General features: G+C 42.5%; 2 protein-coding genes across 2 annotated transcripts; one reads left to right on the top strand and one right to left on the bottom strand.

The window, feature by feature from the left end:
- Positions 1-934: 934 nt before the first annotated feature.
- slc4a1ap (solute carrier family 4 member 1 adaptor protein) lies at positions 935-11,232 on the bottom strand. Its single transcript, XM_029001422.1, has 14 exons — positions 10,445-11,232; positions 10,045-10,246; positions 9,650-9,778; positions 9,497-9,557; positions 9,162-9,301; positions 8,871-9,031; positions 8,580-8,649; positions 7,899-8,085; positions 7,708-7,816; positions 7,276-7,504; positions 6,742-6,828; positions 6,261-6,340; positions 5,777-5,846; positions 935-1,914 (listed from the first exon to the last, which is right to left on the bottom strand). Exons 1-14 carry the CDS (start codon positions 11,225-11,227, stop codon positions 1,865-1,867), a joined length of 2,358 nt encoding a protein of 785 aa, XP_028857255.1. The 5' UTR covers positions 11,228-11,232; the 3' UTR covers positions 935-1,864.
- A 45-nt stretch (positions 11,233-11,277) lies between these two features.
- Positions 11,278-16,167, top strand: supt7l (SPT7 like, STAGA complex subunit gamma). The gene is made up of 6 exons (XM_028988421.1): positions 11,278-11,304; positions 11,447-11,573; positions 11,929-12,375; positions 13,244-13,568; positions 14,785-15,022; positions 15,364-16,167. The coding sequence occupies exons 3-6, from the start codon at positions 11,942-11,944 to the stop codon at positions 15,633-15,635; spliced, it is 1,269 nt and encodes a 422-aa protein (XP_028844254.1). The 5' UTR covers positions 11,278-11,304; positions 11,447-11,573; positions 11,929-11,941; the 3' UTR covers positions 15,636-16,167.
- Positions 16,168-23,612: the final 7,445 nt, after the last annotated feature.

Genomic DNA, 23,612 nt, shown 5'->3' with positions numbered 1-23,612 from the left:
TCCCGAGAGAAGGAAAGCAAGTTGTCATTGAAGGAACTGTTTCACCATTGTTTAATTTAAGGTGGTTGAAAAGCCAAGACGGTGAAATGCCATCACCAGTGCACGTTTGCTACCTTGAAGTGCCTTAAATAGAAGTAGTTTTGAGTTGTTTTCATTTTAGATAACCTTGTGTGTGGGTTTTGGTGTGTATATATATATACACACACATAGTGAAACAGGTACAGGACATTTGTATCTGAACACTAAAATGTCCAATATGGTAAAAAAGAAGATTTATATAAAACCAGTTTGTTTGTTTTTTTTTTGTGCAAAACCACAACCTGAACTTAGGCACCAAGCATATGTATGATTCATCAACTAACAGCAAAGGCTGAGCATTAAGATCTCAGAAGTTACAATAACGCTCTCACGGCTATTACGAAAAATTACACGGACAGGCAAAATTCCTCCCAATTGGCCTTCCTGCTGTGGGTTCACCATTGGTTCTGGGAAGAGTTGAAATAGTGGTCATGTTGTCCTTCAGGACCTGTTGGCAGTCACGCAGTCGCTGAGCAGAGACCAAGTGATATGCAGCCTTTTATGAGTCTGCTGAACTCATGCAGTGTAATGAGTAGATCTTTGTATCTTTAGCTATGTGCTATTTCTCATGTAAAATGACTGACACAATAAGTACCAAGAGTCTAGCAACATGGGTCCATTTCCAAAAATGTGATCATTTACAGTGATAATCTGGGTATGTAAAGTAAGCCCCTGATGTCACCGCGATAGAGGAGTGGAACGATTTCAGTGGGTGGGAGAGAAGGCATAAAGCTAAAAGGAACAGGAGGCAGGAAATGAGCCGGATCTTTGTTCTGCTGGAGTGAGAGTCGACTCAGGCGAGGGTGCTTGCTTTCACCCTAACATAGCACAATACAAGATTCAGCAGGAGCCAAGCGCTTGAAAGAATACTTTATTTTACAAAAAGAAGAAAGAAAAAACTGTATAGACAGCAGGACAAAACAGCATGGGAATATGAAGCTAACTGCATTCTGGGAGGGCAGGGCTAGAATCCTCTGGACTGTAGAGTGAAGCCCGAGGAAAACTTGTTCATGGTTTCTTTTTCACACACTCTGACTGACACACACACACATCCAGATGTCCGGCGAAGGCTGCAGAAGTGCTCCCCCGACCTTCCTCGGAGAAGCCAGCGTTAGCACTAACCACCACTGAAAGCTGGCAGTCCGTTTGTGCTTAGCTGGCCAAAGTCTGATGTTACACCGGAGCCCTGCCGAGTGACCCAGTGCACTTGGTTGAGCTGTTACTCAGCCGGGCTAAGCCTGTTAAACTGATCTGGGGCCAGCTGGCATTTTAATCACAAAGTGCAATAGTCCTCCAAGGACCGTGGAAAACCTACCCAAGTAGTTAAAACAGGAAGATGAACTTTTAAAAGTGTACGTGGGACGAAAGACAACAATACTAAGAACACCCAGGTGAAGTCCTTGCCACAATCAGAGGTGCTAACAGCAGCACTTTTCAACTAATTTGGACATGTTTGAGGAAGCAAAAGTTCTTATTTACATTCTCCTTTCCACATGCACAAACACAAGAGAGGCAGCTGGTGACCCTCCAGAGCCAACGAAAAGAGCCAAAGATGTCCAGAAGTCCCAGAACATAGTCATCACAATCCCTAGAGCCTCTCTTTAAAAAGCAAGGTGATGCATTTTCCACCAAACAAAGACCCCTTGGAAAGGCTGCTAGGCAGAGGTCAAAATCAACTCAGGGTAAGTGCTTTGCTGTTTCAAGACCAGAGAATGAAGGTCAGTTGACCGCTAGGGATTTTGATCATGAGGACAGCTGGACCATCATGTAGGATCACCATGGCAATTCAGTATCCATATTTGTCGTTGAGGTGGGTCCTACCGTCCCCAGTCTGACCTGTGTACGGGAGAGAGAAGTTTTCATTAATGGAAAAATCATGACATACCGTAGAGATTTCAAGCCTTTTGTGGGGTCACATGACCATATCAGAATTAGATCAAAGTCAAAGTTAATGCTCTAATTAGCAATGCTTCTGTGCCACAAATCAACACAAGTAGCCCCGCAGTTTCCCATACTGATATTGCTGTCTCACAAACTTGCAAAACTATTCCTACCTTATACTGCTTTTTACTTGTACTTGTTACTCAGGAAAAGTAAAAGTGAAGTAATTGTCACACGTGATCCACAGCAGCACAGCACACAGTGCACACAGTGAAATTTGTCCTCTGCATTTAACCCATCACCCTGAGTGAGCAGTGGGCAGCCATGACAGGCACCTGGGGAGCAGTGTGTGGGGACGGTGCTTTGTGGCACCTCAGTGGTACCTTGGCAGATCGGGATTCGAACCAGCAACCTTCTGATTACGGGGCCGCTTCCTTAACCGCTAGGCCACCACTGCCCCATAACAATACTCATAACATCTTGCTGCAAATACATCTAATTTACATTTTATGTAAAGGTTTTGCTGTTGTTACAAGCTACCAGAGAACGATACTGATATGTATTATTATGTTTCCTGATACCGGGAGGTAAGAATCTTTCACACTCACTTCCACGTAATATCTAAGTAAGATGGCTGCCTTCATGTGCACCATGTAAAGTTACTCTTCTACCATCAGCAGTGAGGATTTTTTATGTCCAAAATGTACTAGGTACTAGGGTAGTAGTAGCCTTTGGTAACACACTCTCCTATGAACCAGAAGACCCAGTTTCAAATCCCACTTACTATCATTGTGTCCCTGAGCAAGACACTTAACCCGGAGTGTCTCCGGGTGTCCCTGTAACTACTGATTGTAAGTGTCTCTGGATAAGAGTGTCTGATAAATTCCGTAAATGTAAAAAAAAAATCTTAGGAGAATCCTTTTTAGACACTCCGCCAGCCTGCCCCAATGTCCGTAGAGCCCTCTGGACAGCAGGGCACGTGGGTGACTTCTCACAAGCGTAGATCCTGAGCGACCCAGCGACCTCCCTTACAACAACTGCACCAATTGCCTGTACACGTTTGAAAAATAAATTTCCTCACTCAGTGAGGCTCAGCTATCCGTTGAATCAAAGAAAAGAGAAGTGGCAACTCAATTTTAAGCAACGCGCAATTAGAGACACCAGCAACACCAGTCAGATGTATTCCTGGAGCCGGCATCAGAGGGAATTTAAAAGTGCTTGCTAAATCTAAATATTCATATACTAAAAATCATTATTCACATTGGCACGAATTGTCCTTGTAGGACTATCAAAAATCCCCCAAATTGTATAGACATGCTGGAACAAGCAAAAAAGATTTCTGTAATCAGACGTCAGTAATAGCATACTCGCAGCATTACAGTCAGGATTTATGCCACACCACAGCATGGAAACAGCCCTTCTCAGTTACAATTCTACTAAACAGATTGGAGAACCTTGTGGATAGCAAAAGCTGTGCACTTAAATGGTTTGCTTCATATTTAACTGTTTAAGACTAGATAAACAGCCATTTCCACATGCTAACACTGAAAAAGACTGAAGTACTGTTACTTGGTCCTAAAGCTGTCAGAAGGAATCTATCTGATCTCTCAGTCAATATAGATGGGACTCAAACCACCATATATACAAACACCAAAGATCCGGGAATCACAACTGGCAGCGATCTGACTTTCAAAAATCACATTGGCAACATTTGCACTGCATTCTGTCAACTATGCAATATTTCAAAGCTAACACACTCACCATGCATGATGCAAAAAAAAAAAAAAAATTGGTACATGCATTTTTAAAGTCAAGACTCGACTATTGTAATAGAAGCCTGGCAAATGCCACCGCAAAGATTCGAACTTAAACAAATTAGCAATAAAGTTGCACTTTTGATGTCTGCAGCCATTTTTTAAGTGCATTGGGAAAAAAAAATCGAAAATTGAATCGAAACTCGCCCAGCCCTAACATATACTATGATGCTCATCTCACCTAGACTGTTGCACTGGACATTCACAACGGCATATACCATAACCACTCAGTCCCAGCCACCCAAGCCTAATCTGGTTCTCCTTGACATACTGTAGATCCTGGTTCCTTGCATTGAGCTGCTGACGATACGTACCAGCATGAAATATACCAGAGGGTCACCACAGCCACCAACACCGTAACGGCTGAAGCTTCAGGGATCTTTAAATAGATCAGAAGCATTATAATGGACATGTAGTATAGACCATGACACTGGACTAAACAACTACTCTGCACTGTCCAGTACCTCCAAACATGGACAGATGCTCCATACTGCACTTTGGGACTTTGCAAGCACTACACCTGTGGGCCTTTTTTTTTCTTGGACAAATAATTACCATCCCTGCACTGACACCTACTGCATGCTCACTTTACCCTCGAAATTGAGGTTTTCCTTTCCTAAGTTTCGGGGGTGTTGTATAATTTTCATTATCTTTTTAATAATCTCCATAACCTTTGTGTGGAACATATATTCCATATTAATAACCATTTTATATATGCACATATATTATAAATTCCTACAGAGTGAACTCAAATATTGTGTATTTTTGTGAGCCTATGAATCTTTTGCATACTCTGACCCTTCACACAGTTATACGGTGAACTCCCTGTGAACTTGCTGATGCTTTGGATCAAACACAATGAGCTCACAGCACCTCAAAAGCACCTTGTTCTTGCTCTTCCAGGTCAAATATGGTACCCACTTCCCATAATGATGGAATATGTGGGATGTCTGCAGAGATTAACATGTTTTGCTGATAAATGATACCCCAGACAATGGGATGTGAGGGATGTTCGCAGAGATTGACATGATCATGATTCATGGATTCAATTAAAAGCAAAGAATTCACTCCCACTTGGAGCTGACGTGTTTTGTGGAAGCTCTCACTGACAGTCCCCTATATGTTCTGTTCACCCACATGGAGACATGATGTGGACAAATCCAGTTGGAAATATTGGGGGAATTCCCACTGAAAATTTAACTATGCCAATTAATGTCTACTGGCAAGGGTCTCTTGATAATACACGGGTCACGATAAAGCTGCAATTTGTGGGTTCATGTACTCTATCTATCTGACGGCTCAAGGCTTCTCACCTCTCTGTCTGTCTGCAGCATGTGCACTTTCAAATGTACAGGAACATCTGGACCATGGCCAATCAGAGGTGGCCCCACCCTTCACAATCTCTTGATTGGTTTAGAATACGACATGGACGTAATATGTGTTTGTTGCATGAACAACATGGAGTTTACAGAGATTTTGGGCTATATAAGAAATAATGATTGTTGTCGTTTTTAACCTCTTGACCTTTCTAAAGCAAAAGTGATGCCTCTTTGATCACTTCCTTCAACATGGGGTGAAAGAACAGGTTTGCATATTGTCAGACTGGGTTCTGGCACAGTCTCTTAAACCAAGTGTTTTTACACCCTTCCCCTCCTTATCAATCACTTTTTATTCACTCCAAAATGTCAAGGGAAAAATGAAAGCTCCTCAAGCTATATGGACATCCTCAGAAATTCAACAGACCAAATTGGCAAACTGCTATAATGGATTCGGTGCTGGGATTTCTGTTTAGTGGGCATGACCTGTGGCATATTACCATGCAGCACCCGCTGAGCTCCTGTCTAGTGTAAATGCAGACCGGCTCTCGGTTGGTTTGCAGTTCGGCACCAACTGGACACCAGAACCAGTGTAGTAGAAATGAGATAAAAGGTTTTGTGCACTTTTTGATGTGAAAGGAAGATCTTATCAAGCCAGATGAAATAAAATAATAAAAGAAAACATACCTGATGGTGGTACCCAGACACAGTAGTCTGGGTCATCTTCAGGATACTGTGAAGACATAGTGGTGGGAGGCTTGAGGGTAAGGGGGGAACAAAAAAATGTTCATTTATTTATTTTTGATATTGGATGCAGGCTTTATTCCTACATGGTATTCCATTCCAACTGGACTTTGCTTCACAATGTTGCATGACTGAGAGGTTGCATGATCCAGAAGAAATTAGAAAAAAAAAAAACTCCTTACAGTGAAACCACACTCCTTTTAGTAAGCAAAACAAGCAATATAAATTGCTGCAACGCTGAGTAGATAGGATTTTAGATAGAACAGATTGGAAATCGCTACACTGACATTTATTCACCAATCATATCAGAAAGCTGTGTTATGCTGAGCTCACAGCTCTGATTTAGGATTTACTCACCAGCCATTCAATTACAAGAGTTTTTTTTTCCTGTGGTTATGGCAGAAACGATTATAAAAGTAGCACTTACTCGGCCGGGACCAATCATCTTCTTTTTTTGGACACTCTTTTTTGGACTCGGTCGGACTGATGATTCTTCCTTCTTTAAGCCTGTAGAGAAGACAAAAGGACCAATCATTTAAAGCTGTTTTCCTAACATCCATAAATTACTGGATGCCTCTATTACCCTGTATGGGATTGGGTTTATTTTAGAAGAGCAAAACAATACATGGCCAGAGTTTTTTTAATAATTAAAATTATATTAGGTGAGCATACCACTAAAACATCTGCCACATCTAGATGACAACTTAGTTTGAGGAACAGTGAAGTAACAGCTGGATGACACATGATTGTGTGGAGTAATGTAGTGCATTAGAAGAACATTCTCTCATATAATTATATATATGCAAATTTAAAATGCAAAGAATGTTTCCAGACAAAATTTTGCCTGTACTGAATATGACTAACAAAGCCCATAGCACTCCATTATATCTTCTGATTAAATGTCATACCTGTATGAGGTTCAGCAATTTCCTGTGAATGGTCCTCCTGTACACCACGTGACCGATCATGTTCCCGTATGTCACAATCACGTTGAACTGCAGGAATGTAAAATAAATACTGACTTGTGCATACATTGTATAATCATGTAATTTTAGGGTGCAACCAGGTTCAATGTTCTGAGCAGTAAGTGGAACAGACCACTGCTGCCCCCTGCTGTTGTACATCTGAAACAACATGTTTGGCGAATGAACGGGATTAACAGCTGATAGAGATTTTAGGTTTAGTTTCCACCAAAGTCTAGGTTAAATTGAATGTCCTGCTACGCTGTTGCCATTATTTAGTCTTTAAAAAAGTAAAATAATTAAATAAAAAATTTAATTTTCTATAGCTCAACCATTTTATCGTGAGGCTGTGTAAAACATAGGAGATGTGTAATTTAATTTACGTTTAACAAGAAAAGCATCAGTCACGTCCCTATTATGTCCACACATCAAACCAGAAGTTATTTGTTGGGGGTACTATAAGGAATATCCATAAAGTACCTTTTGATGAGTATGAGGGAGCTTCCTCCTTTCTTTTTTCCATGATGCCGCAGTGCTCCTCCTCCTCATCAGCATGGGGCTGCTGAGAATCCAGTTGGACTTCCTCAACAACTGTACAGGTTTTCGATCCAGTGTCTACCTCCTCTTCCTCCTCCTCAACATCTCCAGAAGGCATTTCCTTCATGTTGAAGAGCTCAACTGGCAGGTTTGCCCGCTTAGGGGGTAGTTTCTAAGAGGGAGGGCGATAGATAGAGAGAGAGAGATGACATCAGTAGATGTATGAGGCCAGATAAAACCAGCTTTCAAATAATAAATCACTTCAATATTGGTTTGTCCAGAACAATGCTATTTAAGGAATATGAACTGGGTAGAGCTGAAAAAACATTATTATCTTAATCTCTATTACCACCCCAGACCCTTGAAAAAACTCACCCCAATGGTACCAGTTTTCAGCTTGAACTTGCTGCCGCCCTTCATGGCACCAAACAGAGGCAGAGGTGGTTTCTTTGGCTTCTCTGGGTCTGAAGAGGCACTGCTAGAGCTGAAAAAGGAATGTGCTTAACATATTTTTTATATCTAAATATATATTAAGATATTTGAATATGTTCTATCTGGATCGTTACATGGTCTGCAGTGAGGGCAGCTGGGTGGGTCGGGTCAGATCCACCAGCCTGCTTAGTCGCTTTGCCTCTTTCCGCAGCTCAGCTGTGTGCACATGTAGCTTCTTCCTCTCTACTCCGTCCAGTGCTACCTCACTGCGCACCACACTCATGAATGCATCCAGAGTGTCCTCAGATGATGATGAAGAGCCTGTACACAATCACAAAAAGTATTCGGAGGTCAAATGGATGCAAACATGTCAAAGACAAACCAGTAAATCCTTCCCAGCTGGTCATCTGAAATTATGTTTGATTAGACTTTTAATTTTTTTTTGGAAAAACTCAAAATTTGAATACAGATGAAGTGCCAACACTACTACTACTGAGATATAACAGTGTGTTATCTGAAATTAACACAAAGCCATCATGAATTCTCTAGTATTGTAGTCCACTTATAAGAAGATAAGAATGAAGTGTTGGAAACCTACTTTTGCAAACCGTAGCCCAAGCTGGTGAGACGTTTGAGGCAGTGCAAACCAAATTAAGTATTACCGAAAATCAAGAGATGGATCACTGAGAAATTATGGTAATTTGTGAACTAAAATGAAATTTTTCTCAGAACAGCAGCTAATGGAGTTCAATTTGACCAAAGAGGTTTGTGATGTGAATCCTCTTTTCAGACTATAAATAATCACAATACTTTACCTCTCCCTGACGAACTGAGCCTGTTCTCTGTTTCTGTGATTTCTTTCTCCACCTGGGCCAACTTGGTGATCTGGGAAAAGCAAAAAACACAGACGCATTCTCATGCTTCAATCATGTAATATTGGATGACTGTATATTAAATAATTCTATATAATAAATTACATGTACATATTCAGTTATAATGCAAAATACCGCACAATAAAACATGTAAACATCTTTATGTATTTCATATTGAGATCAAAGTGAAAACATATCTTTATTGTCTGACCATGTCACCACGTAAGACCATACCAATGATTCATGGGTCTCTGGCCCCTCCTCAATCTTCCCTGCCTTCTTCATGCGCTCCATCCTCTTTTTTTCCACCGCCCCTGTCCGATCCAAGAAAGTGTCATCATCGCTATCGTAATAGTCTTCCTCCTCCCAGTTCTTCTTTTTGCGCTTGCGGGACACTAAAAAAAAAAAGAAAAGAAAAAAACAGAGCTGTCTATGCCATCAATGATTAAGAGACACTGAGGATGGACTGGGTTCTCTCTGCAGGATACCCATGAGCCCATTTTGGGCCCGGCACTGTCAGCTCACCTGCTTCCTGCCTCAATAAACCCCGAGCCTCAAGCATCCGACAAGCCTCCAGGCAACACTGGACAGCTGCCTCCTTCTTCTTACCGGAGTGTGTTACCTCAGCAACTAGCTGCCTGCCTACAGCATCGTCAACTGGCAACCTGAGAAATAAAGTCAAATGTTCCAAGTAAACTACTGAAATCTAGTTCTAAATTTAACAAAAATGAATTAAGGCAATTAAACCTTTCAAATTGTGACAGTTTCAAACTGTACAATAGTCATGTTAATGGAAACATTCTTTAAGAAGAATTATGATAATTAAGTAGAAGTAAGTAATTAACACCAGAAACACTTACTTAATCCGACATAACCAAGTCCCATGGCCTTTATCCTCATAATCAAATTCCAACTCCTCTCCTGTAGGAAAGACATCCACTGTTATCTTTAGATACTTTGCATAAGGTATACTCAGTTACTGCTGATAATCATAAAAAAAAAAAATATCTGACCTTCTCGGTCATAAAATCCCTGAAGTGCTTTTTTAGGGTCCTTCAAATAAGCAGCTTCCTGGTCTTCGTGAAACTCTGTGGCAAAGGGGTTCTCCTCATTCTCATCCTCCTCCTGAGCAGCCTCATCCGCTGCAAGCATGGGAACAAAAACACACAGGAAATAAAATATTCGAATAACATCAGTATATGCAAATTGCTTTTAAGATTGGTCTCTGTGCTTAATTTTTGTATGCCAAATTCCCTTAATGTATTGGGACTATAATAACGGTCAGATCACATATTACTATATTTCAACCATGTTGTGAAATATTTTTTAAATATTCATATTGGCTGATGTGTCCAATTTATTTGGTTCATCTTTAGTGAAATATCTGCAAGCTGACAGTCAGCCTTACCCATTCCCCAAGAGCATCCAGAGTCCTCTTTGGAGCTCACGCCTGAGCTGCTGCTTTCCTTCTCTCCATCCTTTTCTTCCTCTTCATCATCAGACCCACCTCCCATCATCCTCCTCTCCAGCTCCTTGCGCTGTGTCCTTGCTCTCTCCTTCAGCTCAGTGACAGTAAGTTCTGACTCAGCCTCTTCATCTGATTCAGGGCCCTGTAAAAAAAAAAAAAAAAAGGTTTGTATGCATATGACATTTTATATTAGATTGTTTGAATTATAGATGTATTGTTACAGAATACAGTTATATATTTACGGCAACAAATCAGTATTCAGCAACATTATTTTTGCCCTTCTCTGCTCAAAGATTCATACGTATGATATTTAAAGCCTAATAAAAGAGCTTCCGCACACCTGTAGTATGAAGAGTCTGGTGCTGCCCCCGAACTTCAGCACATGTCCGACCTTCAGCCTGACGTAGGTCTTCGGAGGGATTTTGTTCTTGTTGACGGTCGTGCCGTGCGTGCTGCCCAGGTCGTAGGCATAAAACCCCACCTCCTCCCCGACGACCCCCTCGCCTCCGCCAAAAGCCCGGAACTGGAGCACGGCGTGGTACCGGGAGATGGACGGGTGTTCCAGCGACACGTCGCACACGGGCAGGCGTCCCACCACAAAGTGACCGCGCTGGCCGAGGGGGACTTTATCCACGATGCGGCCGCTCTTGAGGATCTCCAGCTCGTAACGCGGGCCCGGCGGGCCGCCCCACGGGGGCTCGGAGTACGGGAGGGGAGGGCCGGCTTTGAACCTGCCCGCCGGCGCTGCTTTGGCGTTCCCGGCCGTCCCGGGTTTGACGTGCTGCTGGGGTCCGTCCGGCCGCTCGAACCCACTGACACCGTTCGGGGAGGGTTCGGGTGACACCTCGTCGCTATTCTCATCCTCTCCGGGCCGCTGGCCTGCGCACTTGTTGCCGGGCGCCTTCCTGCCTGCTCGGGCGCCCGAGACGGACGGTGCCGCGAACACGGCGGGCTTCTTAAAGGGCTCATCCGTGCGTTCGCTCGCACCGTCGCCGACCAGCTCTGCGTTCGTGTCGCTGTTTTCGGCGGTGTCATTATTTACCCCAGGCCCTTCCTCGCCGCCATCATTCCCGTTTTGCCGCTCAGGTTGCTCCGTTTCCATTGCGCACTCGGAGGACGCCATGTTTAACACGGTACGGCCAAATATTTGGTCCTTTCCGCTTTCAGGAAGACCAAGTTGTCGTCTCCAAAAGTCTGAGTGTGCGTCAAATCATTCTTGAATTCATAAATATTATGTATTTTCTTTGTCTAAAATATTCATGTTTTATTTACACGTTCATGTGAATAGAAATCATCAGAATTCGCAGATTTTTATGTAGGACCTCAATCTATCTGTTTGTAGTTCCTACCCGGATTCGAAATATGGTGGCCCCAGTCAGCCTACGCGTTTGCGGTGCTGCGAATGATTCTGGCTCGTAACTCTGACAGAGAATATTACTACACGTTTCATAATCTTCAGGGATATATTTGTAAGTATGGCGATTCACGTATGTTCTTGCACACATGCAGATCATTACAAGTGAAGATTTTCTACGAGTGGCATCGTTTTAATTTGATGAAAGGGCCCTTCATAATAAAGCACGCATGGTTTTGCCTATTGTTGTCTTATCTTGGCATCTGAGTTGTTCTCAATCACCAAAACACATTTGTAAGAGATTTAAAGTTTAAACACTGTGATTCCCTTTGATTAAGATTAAGATAACGTGTATTAATAGAGACACATATTTCATGAAACCATATGCATATGGGAAAATATATACAACTTCAACTTCAATTTTGACAATTAATGTAGTTGTTTTCATTACTGAATTTTTTTTTTTTCAGGGAGCCAGTCACCATGATGCGGTACTGGGGCGAGATCCCAGCTGTGTCAGCGCCACCTGGCCGTAGTTCCTTCGACCTGCTGCAGCGGGAGTTCCGGCAGGTGGAGATGCAGGACCCGCCGTTGCACCAGCCGTCGGCCCAGCGCCCGCGGCCCACCACGATGCTGGATGTTCCCTCTGAGCCCTGCAGCCTCACCATCCACACTGTGCAGCTGTGCCAGCATGCCCGCCGCCTCCGCTGCCTCCTGGCAGCTGCGCAGCCGGGCCAGCAAACCCTGGCATCATCTGCCACAGACCCCCAGGGTTCCTTCAGGCTGGAGGAGGGGGATTCCCAGTCCATCCGGTCACCCATCCCAGCAATGCCTGATGACCTGCTGCCTCAGGACAGCAAAGCCCCACGCTTACCATTCCAGGTCCGGCACAGCGATCCGGAGAGTGACTTCTACAAGTGAGATGCTGTTCTGTTCAACTTGTATTTCAGAGAGCCAGTGAATTTCACTGCCGTTGATAATATGTGGGTTATTAAAAAGTCATTAGCAGGGGCAGTGATTGGCCTGGCGTGTACAGGAACGGACCCATAATTGGTATGCCAAACTGCAAAGGTGCCCCCCCCCACTGCTCCCCGGGCGCCTGTCATGGCTGCCCACTGCACACTAAGGGTGATTGTTAAAAGCAGAGGACACATTTCGTTGTGTCACCGTGTTCTGTGCTGTTTCACAATGACAATCACTTCACTTTCACTTAATTCAGACTCTGAACTGTAATATTGTACAACACATTATGGACATTAGGAAATCAGTTTACATGTGTGGCTTGGCATTGTAAAATTGTGACTTATGTAAACAAGGTGTAAATTAACGCTGAAATAATTGGTGTAGGAACAGGGTTTCTGATTGAATTTATATTTGTGTGTTATTTGAATTAATTAAAAAGTGTTACTATATGTGTATGTGTTATTATCCGGTAGCTTGAAATTATACTGACTAACTATACATTCAATGTCATTTAATTTTAAGTTCAATTTAAGACTACATTAGGCAAAGTGAAGTGATTGTCATTGTGAAACACTGCAGCACAGCTTATGGTGACACATGTGTCCTCTGCTTTCAACCATCACCCTTAGTGAGCAGTGGGCAACCATGACAGGTGTGTGGGGCTGGTGCTTTTCTCAGTGGCACCTTGGCGGTTCAGGATTTGAACCTGCAACCTTCCAATTATTGGTTTGCTTCCTTATTCGCCAGGCCACCCACTGGCACATAGAAGGTTTCACTGCATTATACCTTGCTGTGTCACCCTAATTGTGTTCCTCCCTTTAGGGGGAAGGGGGAGCCAGTGACTGAGCTGAGCTGGCCCTCCTGCAGGCAGCTTCTGTACCAGTCGGTGGCTACGGTTCTGGCCCACGCGGGCTTCGAGTCAGCCCAGGAGAGTGTGCTTGAGACCCTCACCGACCTGGTACATGAGCACTACCTGCGGCTTAGCCGCCTGCTGCGGGTGGCCGTGGACCGCGAAGCGCGGCTTGGCACCACACCCTTCCCCGACGTGGTGGAGCAGGTGTTCCATGAGGTGGGGATCGGCAGTGTGCTGGCCCTCCAGAGGTTCTGGCAGGTCCGCATCAAAGACTACCACAGCTACATGCTTCAGGTGAGGTGGGAGATTGAACAGACACAGATGCGCTGCATGCTTTAGGCAGTTACCAGATGTTCCCTGAATTTAAAGTAGAAGAAATCTCCTGTTGTGGTAATATTTCATATTCATGCCAATATGTTGTAGAGCTTCAAAATTATGAAAATGTAACTTTGTGATTATTTAACATTAATACAAGTTCCCCGAGCCTGTCTGTGATCCTGTAGTGGCTAGAAATGGTGATATGTATAAAGAGTGCTTTGGCCATTCTGCTTCGCCTTCCAGAGAACAGCTCAGATGGTCCAATCTGGATTTTTTCCACTTATGTCGTCATAAGGGGAAAGGTTACCTCCCCTTTCTCATGCTTTTTCCTCCCAGAGTATTTCCCACCCCTGCTGATTGCTGTGGCCTAAAAAACTAACTCCAGGGTGACTGTCATGGCTTCCAAACGTGTGAAGCATTGCAGTTGCTCGGTGGTTGGATGTAAAAATGAACACAAATGATCTTCTGAGAGACTCAGAAGAACCTGAAGTGGGTTAATTTAAAATTTTTCTGGAAAAATGTTGACACGACTTTCTGTGTGTGGCAAAAGTTGTGGTTGGTCAATGCTGTTGATGAATGGCTGCACACTTATCTCCTCCTTGTCCCATTGCTCTCCTCATTTAAAGCTACACACATGTCGGAAATCCCATTGTGTGACTGGCTAAAAGTGGCTGTTATCCTGCACCAAGGCTGAATTTCGTAAAGAAAATTCAGATACAGTATTAGGGGACTACTAAGACCTATATAAAAACAACTTTAACCTTTAACTACTCATTACAAACTTATCTCCTCTGTCTTCTTTTCACCCCTTCCTTTTCACATTCACTGTCATTGTACAGTGTGTATTGTCATATAATGACTATTCAAGTCAACCATGTTGTCTATTGTGGTGCACCAAGTTCCTAGAGGAACACTGTCTAATTTCACTGTGTACTGTGTAGAAATGCGTTTAATTGACAATGAAACTTGCTTGACCTGTTATAGGCATTTTGTGGATAAAATAAACAGGGCCATGTTCTGCATTGGTGCACAATTATTCACCTTCCTTGAACAATTTCACAGTTGCTGTTAGGAACTGTGTCAGCCATTACTGTGGTGCAGTGGAATGCTGGTACTTTTTTCCTATAACCAGCAACCACCACTGCAGTAAGTTTATTCTGCCTTTTATTGTCCCTTGTTTATCTCTTTTTAGGTCTGTAAAGAGCTGTCAGAGGAATATGAGAGATTGGTGAATCCGGACAAAGCTCTCGAAGACTCCAAGCCTCTCAAAGTCAAAGAGGAGCCTGTGAGTGACATCGCCTTCCCTGTCAGCGAAGAGCTTGAGGCAGACCTGACGTCTGGTGACCAAGCTCTGCCCATTGGTGTACTGGCATCCAGTGAAAGAGTGGGAGGAGGGGTACTGGATGGAGAAAATTCCCCCCATGCTTCAGGTGCTCTGCTCCGTTTCTAAAACCAGACATTATTTTGATTTTATTAAAAAAAAAAAAAAGAAATCTATTGTAATATCTAATGTAACCTATTTGTTGTAGTCAGCCAAATTTTTTAATAAAAAGATTTTACCTTCTAAGTCATACCCTTATACCCTGTACCCATTATACCCCAGGGTCCAGTAAATGTTGGTAGTTGATACTCATGATTTCTGATTTGCCATGTTGATCTTAATCTTAGCTGCTGTAACAATGCGGGACTGATGATTCAAGTTGAACTGACATGACCAGGGATTATCCCATGTTATTCACCTTAATTAGTTAAAATCTTTGTCTTGTGACAGGCGCTGCTGGCAACAGCTCCCCCCTTTGGCACTTGCCACAGGTGAAGATGGAGCCTCACGATGCTGAGGACGGCCACGTGTCCGGTCACAGAGTCCTGGGGAGTGACGTATTTGAAGAAGGGCCCATGTCCACCATGAGCGAAGCTGGAATGGTGCCATCACCCGGTGGGGCGGCCTCAGATGGCAGCTACGGCTCTCATTCTCCAGACTCTCTAATGGCCAGCTCGCCTGTCTTTAACCAGCGCCCCAGGAAGCGCATGAAGAAGATGTGAATAAACCACCGTCTAGGACTCCCATAGGCCGGATTCTAGAGGCGTCTGTGTTTAAATTCTGTCATGTTTTTTTAACATGCCAGTCTGTAAGTTACTGTCCATCGACATGTCCCACAGTCATTGGTGCAGGGCAATTATGCCTGTGCCAATGGTGCATTTAGCATATGTTTGTTGTAACGAAACAGCACAGGGAGTAAAACACCGGGAGTAATTACAGGCCGATGACTGCTTCAAAACACGCAGGGACATCAATCACAGGATAATGGTAAATTAATTACGGCTTGCATAAATTTGCATGCAAAACAAGCGCGCCATCATTACCTGCGATAAGCTTTGCCGCGGCAAAGCCATTATCTCAACCACCTGCACAGAATAAAAAAAAAAAAAAAAAAAACATTGGTGGGGGGTGGGTATTAAAAAGCGAGACCTGTCTGACGCCGTTTTTGCCTGAGTTTGTTTATGTGCGCCTCTCAAATGAGGTCCTGGGCCTCCTTTGTAACACGTTTAATAAAGGATATAGTTTTATAACGAGGCTGTACTGATGCCCTGGGGAGATTATTCACACATTCCTTTATTCACACTCAGCTTATTATAATGCCTGTACAAAAGAGCTCTAATAAAGAAAAATACAACCCAACCAAAACACCTCAACACTAGATGGCAGTGCTTTGCCATGATCATCCTTCATAATCAGGCCGCCGCTCTTAACCACCAGACCCAACTGTTCAATATTCTGTTTGCTGTCTCTTGCCTTTATTGAGCACGTTGTCCTGTGACAAGCAGCGGTTCTATTAGAACAGGCAAACTAATCCATTTTAAATGTCTCCAATGGTGTTTGTGATTTTCTTTCGACTCCTTCCTCTAAATGAAAACATGCTCAGAACGCATCGAGATAATTATCCCTGAGAGGCAGGGCAAATGCCCATCCATGTATCTCTGTGCCGCATGAAGTGTCTAATGGACAAATGCCTCCATGGACAATAAGAGAAAGACAAGTAGCACCGATAAATTGTTTTCCTCCTGTTGTACTGTCTGTTATTGGTTGGCCATATGCAATTTTACCTGTAGATATAAGGGACGGACTACAGGATTTGCTCACCGTTAGGAGTTTTCCAAATGTGAATAAGTAACATTACATGATTATCTTATTACCCTCACAGCAACTTTCAACAGAATTTGACAGGGCTGTTCATGGGGGTCACAAAGGCTCTCTAATATATCTTCTAATAAAATATGTACTGTGCACTAAGCAGTTTTGGTCTAGAATGGGCACCACAGTTTGAACATTTCTGAGCATGTTGGCTGCCAGTGGAAGTCTAGCTTACTTAGTGTTCCCAGTCTCATATATAGCCCAAGGCCCTTGATTGATGGCTCATCACTGATTGCTGTGGTTCTACTCAAAACTGAAATCATGGTCTCGTTTGGCACAGAGGTTAAACGAATCTTCAATGGAGAGTCTGTCGGTGGAAAACAGGTTCTCAATAATCTTTCAGCAGGAAAATCTCTCCAGCGTTCATTCTGCCATGGTCGTTATTAGCCTATTAATGTTCATCGGACCCCTATTAAGGTGCGGTTGGAATGGAATCTGTTGAGTGTGATCCAGTCAAAATCCATATTGAGATCTGAAGATTTCTGCAAATCTGACTAGAATTATTTGGGAAAGTTCAGTGAGAACAGATTCTGTCTTTTGCCTATACTCTTTATTGCCTACTGTCTAGTTTGTCTCTTGCTTCTGGTTCTTCTTTATGCATTTAAAATCTCTGGTTACAATCCACCAGCACGAAATGTGGATACTGGTATAGCTTAGGTGGCACTTGAGAATTTCTTTCAGGCAAATTTCTGCATTATTTAAAACAGAAGATGCAGGTTTAGCCTGTTTAATATCATGAAAGGGGTGTTTCAGCAGAGTTGATAGAGTAGTTATATTACAACAGTATTTTTGGGGGTCAAGTTCTTGAATTTGGTGTCTAGTGTGACTTGTTCCACTTGTTGTGAACCGACACAGATGTGCTTAAAGCCAAGCCTTTTCAGGCAACGGTGTGTCGAAGAAATAAAGATGTTCCTGGAAGGAGAGCTTGAGGGGCTTGAAGTGTCTGCATGGAATTACCATTGCAAGAGTGGCTTGAGATGTAAGTGCTCTTCACATTTTTGGACTATCAGAGAGAATACAGACTTTTTTTGTGTCTGCTGTTGTGAGTGCTATAAAGAAGCTTGTTCTATTCAGTATTTTTAAATTACTTTTATAAATAAAATGTAAATGTCTTGGACACAAACTAAAAATCTGAATTTGATCTAAACGTTAGGATTTTCCGTATATTTGCAATCATCCTGGCCAACATTAACCAGACTGCCAACACGTCACACTTACACTAATTCCCAGTAATATTTTTATTGTATGTTCAATATTATGCCAAAGACTGAAGACCATCTTTCACCTATGTTTGAGTGCCCCCAATAAGGTCTTGGTTTTTACACAGTTTAAAAAAATACCACTACTTGCATTTCAGCTGGTGGATCATAACAAGGTTGTAGGAAGATGTTCAAAATGCAAAAATTACAAGCTGTTCATCAGATGATCAAAAGTTTAAGACAAAAAAGAGAAATAAAAGTGTCAAAAGCTGTGGAATGTTGCTCCATGTAGTAATGTAGGCTTCACAAAGGGCATCCATGGTCTGTAATTGACGTCTGCTTTTGTAAACTTCACTTGCTATCCATTCGATTGGTATTTAGGTAAGTCCCTTGGTGAACAGGGATGCCCACTACAACATGTCTACATAGCCAGCTACATCTTTCACTTTTGAATGTCATATGTTTGGTGCTCCCTTCAAAATTACACATTTGTTTTTTGTTTTTAACCCCATCTTTTGCAGATCTTACAGTTTCGGTTTGCTGAAAGCATCAGTAAAAGCCTTAGTCCGGGTTGAGGATCAGGCAGTGTCTTCCTGGACAGCCCTGTGAGGGCCTCTGGTGAATTTTATTTTGTGTAACCAAGACCCTTTAAAGAAATGAAAAAATACGGCCTTACGATGGCATGGTGTGCGTCGCCTTGCTTGTGCAGCTCAACAATACTCAACAATACAGAAAGCTTTTGCCATCAGGAGGTCATGAACATATGAATGGCTGACAAAAATACATGAAAGTCAGATTTTTACAAATATTCTGCTTTTTGCCTATTCTTTATTGGCTTATGTATATTTTCTATATGCATTTTATGTACTTACAACCTGGTTACGGTCCACCAGCTCGAAATGTGGATACTGGTAAATTTCCCCCAGTCTTAAGATTTTGTTTAGGAGTATAAAATAAATCATCTGATATCTGGGCTGGCACTTACAGGGCCTTCAGATAATTTCAATGCAAAATTCACAACTCTTTGCATTATTTAAAACAGAAGCATGTTGAGCCAATTTTATCTCATGAAAATTGTGTTTCAGCAGAGTAAAGTTATATCATTGACTTTGCAGCTCATGCAGCATTTTTGTGACTGCAGTACCCTTTGAACAGTGTTGCAGGTGCCTCATTTGTTCTTATTCGATTAACTTGGGACTGCCAAAGGTAATGTGTTAATGCAATTAATAATGCATTAACACCATTCATTTTTAGCCGTACAATTTATGCCGCCATAAATCAAATGCTATCTGTGAAACGATGTACTTAAGTAATGCATGAATAGAAACATCCAGGGTACGTGTAAAATATCAAATAAATAATTTTTCTTTAGAGGGTATAACAAATTCCAATAAATACATATTGGAATAGAATATTTACCTAAATACCTAAGTAAAATGTTTACACTGAACTGTAAACATTATGAGGGGTAGAATACACCCCTTTTTACTGTTTTCAGTATACTGAATTGTGCTACAGACCTGTGGTGCTCTGAGGTCATGTCGCCCCCATATCTCAGAGCTTTGTTCTTTTGAAACCCTTCACTGCAGGACTGTGTGTATTTCTCGATAGGTTGAACCATGACCTTCAAACTACAGGATGTGTATAGAGTAGATTTGTGCTGCCAAAGCCTCTTAAATTTGTCATAATGCTTACTGCTGACGTCATTCAGTCAGGAGTGGATGATGCCTGTGGACAGTAATTAAGTATTCAATGTTGTATGGAAAGGAAAGGAAATTTACAAAAATTAACACCCTTTTAATATTTGACAGATCCATATTCACTTTTTTTCCAAAGCTCTTGTCCTTTATCGAAATACATGTAAATGAATGTACGTCTATTCTGGGTCCTAATCACTCACAGCTGCTTTGGGTTTAGAAGCAGGGTAATTAAGATGCTATAAAATGTAGGAAAGTGAATCCAACTATTTGTTAAGTTCTGTTTAGAATGTTATGCTGCATTAATTTTTTACAAACAGAAAAATTCAATGTTTTGCCCAAAATGGTAAGCAGATGACTGATGTTAACACACAAGAACAGTAATATTGCTTAGTATGTTGTGTGAGTTTGTTCTGTTTTCTACACCTACACAACATTTAAAGTTCTGAATTCAAAGCACTTTTCACTGTTAAAATGTTTGTGAAATATATGGCAAGTTACTTTATTCTTTAATTCGTGTTTCAATGCTGTAAGAGACAAGTGGCAAAACTTGCCAATTCCTGGCAGATGTCCTGTGGACATTGGACCTCATACCAGCCTCATGGAGTCCATTTGAGCAGACATATACACATTTTGCAGGGCTCTGGGAGTGCTCCTCCTGTTTCTCCTTGCACACAGGTGGAGGTAGAGGTCCTGCTGATGGGTTGTTACCCTCCTACAGCCTCCTCCATGTCTACTGATGTACTGGCCTGTCACCTGGTAGTGCCTCCATGGTCTGGACACAGCAAATCTTCTTGCCACAGCTCGCATTGATGTGCCATCCTGGATGAGCTGTACTACCTGTACTTTCATTGTTAGCCTTGCACCACAGTAATGGGTTTTCTTCCTTGGCAAGGTTCTTTTCTCCAAAGTATGTGAGGACGTTTTTTGCTCACTTGGCTGTGGACATCAGTGAGGGTGATAAAAATTATTCAAGAATGTCACAGCTTTAACTGGACCGTAACCATGCAAATTAAATGCGCAAAAATCAATTCTTAAAAATCAATCATTAAATAATTTGGAGACAGCTGTGAAATGTGAACTACAGGCACCGCACCACACGAGCTTGCCATACTGTTGTCACGTGGACTGACAAGCTCGCTGGTTTTAGCGTAAAAGCACGTGTTACAATGCAGGCGAATTATGGCCCATATGGCCTCGTATCTTCCCTCTGTCTGTCTGTCTATGAGGCGCCGAACTCTGCAGGCATCAGTGCGCCAGAGAGGCCGAGTGTGTTCGCTCAGCTCCGCGCACATATATTGTGGAAAAAACAGGGAGCAGGTATAAAATTGTAGTTTTATTTCATTACTCTTTGATTCAAGCACAGTTTTATTAGTTGCAACTGCAAAATCGAACATTTCTTTTGTCATAAATTACATAATTCAAACTATAACAAGTTTTGATTGACACCAACAGAGATCTCCTGAATGCTGTAATCCTGACAGAAGTTGTGAACCTTTCTGCTACGACCGGAGGGTTGGGAAGGGAAGGAGGCAGAGAAAGTTGACATTGAAAAATTTAATTATTATAAAACTGAACAAAAAAGGCATGATGGCCGAAAAAGAAAACAAAAGGAAACTTGAAACAACCCGCAGGTGTATCGAATCGACAGAACCTGAAACAACTCAAGCATAAGGTCAGTCTCATTATTACTTTATATTGGTGGACGCTGACTAACAATAGAAATATTATCCCCTGTCTCTTTATTCTATAATGCCAGACACTAACTAGCAATAGAAATAATGTTGCGTTCCTCTTTACTTTATAATGATGGATACTAATTTAATACACCTTTTCCTCAAGTAACTGGAATGGATTACAATGAATTTTTGTTGTACAAAAACTGGTCTAAACCCTTAACTGGTCACAACCCTGAGTAGGACTAAGTTGTTATGGAAGCTGAGTGAAAGAGTTAACTTGAGGTCACAATGACACCTCTGGAAAAACTAACTAACAAGAACAAGATGTCCACATGAACCTATAACAAGAACCTCCCCAGAATACGTAGTGTTCACAGGATTGTGATGGATGCACACACAGACGAACTGACAACCCAATCTCACAATGCCTGAAAGCCATGGCTGTTTCAACACGGAAACACGGAGCAGCCATGATAAAATGTGCTGAAAGAAAAGTTCTGTTGTGCAGAAAAATGAAGGCAAATTTACATCTGCTGTTTGGTCACTTGCCTTTCAGTGGCCCTTGACTCCAATCAAAAGCTTCCTTCAGTTATTGATCCATCTCCCCCAATTCTGTGAGGGAATGTAGGCTCATTCATTTAAACAGAATTGCTTTGGCTCCATGTCTTTTGGGGTTTTCAGAGCGTGATATGTTTAATGGGCAACAGCTTTAGACCCTCTCTTGCTCATTTTCTTTCCACCACTGTTGCACGTTTCCAGAATGTCAGCCTACAAAATCTTCTCCTGTTCAGTAGTTAATATGAGAGTTCAAAGGTGTGGTGGCCTTAATTTCTCACTGATGGTGGTGGTTGGCAGGTCTAATAAAGGCACAGGAGTAATAACGTTTGTGGTATGGGTCGGAGAAGTGGTTATAAGAGATCACAGTCTGAAAGGGCTGATACACATGAGAACTGGGCAACATTTGCAGAAGCTATATTTCTTTTTTAAGCAGATATTGCAGCAGATGGTACAAAGTATCAGATTATTTGAGCTTGGCAGCTTCACTTACTTGACTTATCTCTTATCTTTAGGAGATCATTAGACCATCTAATCATGACAGTAAGTAATGAGGTCTACATTGGGGCAGTGGTGGCCTAGCGGTTAAGGAAGCAGCCCCGTAATCAGAAGGTTGCCAGTTCGAATCCCGACTCGCCAAGGTGCCACTGAGGTGCTACTGAGCAAAGCACCGTCCCCACACACTGCTCCCCGGGCACCTGTCATGGCTGCCCACTGCTCACTCAGGGTGATGGGTTAAATGCAGAGGACAAATTTCACTCTGTGCACCGTGTGCTGTGCTGCTGTGTATCACATGTGACAATCACTTTATTATTATTATTATTATTACTTTACATGATGACAAGTGTACATGTAGGACACAGGAAGACTGTGAAACTAAATGCTCCAAAATGATACTTTCAGAAGTGTATAATTGATGAACATGTGAGAAAAATGTCCAGCAACAGGTTGAACCCTGCAGAATTGCACCATTGTTATGCAGTCTTGCGTCAGGGAGTGGTCATTGAGCACCTGGTGAGCATCTGTTAGGAAGTTCAGGAATTGACTTGCTCGCTCTCTTTCCTGCTGTTTCACTGGAGCCGCAATTGGCGCTTCCCAAGTTCTGGAATGGATGGCAGCTGTAATGCCCTGTTGACCTCTCTCTATTTTTTGAGCTGTAGACCATTGCACCACGGCACTTTGCTTGCTGTTTCTGGATGAATCGGCCCTACGGATCCACAGTGAGCTGGTCTCTCGCAAAATCCCGACCCACTATGAGGCGTCCAAGACGCGCACCTGCTGTCCAGACTGCGACTGTCACACCTCACCTCATCTCCTCTGCCTGACTGGTTCAACCTGGGCCTTCCACAGCCTCTTCCTGTGTCGCATCCTCATCACGGTGAGGGGAACACATGCATTTTAGTGTTGGTTTAGTAGTGCAGTTTAGACTGATTTGTGTTCATAAATCAACACCACAATACTCAACTGCTCCTTTGCTCCATTCTGCAATTGGGTTCACTCGCATCGCGTATCGGTTGTGTCGGTGTCACCGTGCTTAATTGCTGACAATGCCGTTACGGTGGTTGACATTCTGTTGTGAATGAGACCAGCATGAATCTCATTTTGCTATTTTGAGACGCACCGACATCAGATTGTAGACCATGAACATACCTTGGCCTCTATTAAACCTTGATCTTAATACAATGAATACAATGCCT

This window comes from Denticeps clupeoides, chromosome 1 (assembly GCF_900700375.1).
Source record: "Denticeps clupeoides chromosome 1, fDenClu1.1, whole genome shotgun sequence".
Lineage (NCBI taxonomy): Eukaryota > Metazoa > Chordata > Actinopteri > Clupeiformes > Denticipitidae > Denticeps > Denticeps clupeoides.
The sequence above is the reverse complement of the archived record's forward strand: the minus strand, read 5'-3'. Positions and strand labels throughout refer to the sequence as shown.

Excerpts from the sequence above, each read along its gene's own strand:
- slc4a1ap (XM_029001422.1), bottom strand. The coding sequence starts at position 11,227 with ATGGCGTCCTCCGAGTGCGCAATGGAAACGGAGCAACCTGAGCGGCAA. Across the intron at positions 9,032-9,161 it reads TTTATTGAGGCAGGAAGCAG|TGTCCCGCAAGCGCAAAAAG; the intron begins GTGAGCTGACAG and ends TTTTTTTTTTAG. Across the intron at positions 8,086-8,579 it reads GCTCAGTTCGTCAGGGAGAG|GCTCTTCATCATCATCTGAG; the intron begins GTAAAGTATTGT and ends GATTGTGTACAG.
- supt7l (XM_028988421.1), top strand. The coding sequence starts at position 11,942 with ATGATGCGGTACTGGGGCGAGATCCCAGCTGTGTCAGCGCCACCTGGC. Across the intron at positions 12,376-13,243 it reads CCGGAGAGTGACTTCTACAA|GGGGAAGGGGGAGCCAGTGA; the intron begins GTGAGATGCTGT and ends TCCTCCCTTTAG. Across the intron at positions 15,023-15,363 it reads AAATTCCCCCCATGCTTCAG|GCGCTGCTGGCAACAGCTCC; the intron begins GTGCTCTGCTCC and ends GTCTTGTGACAG.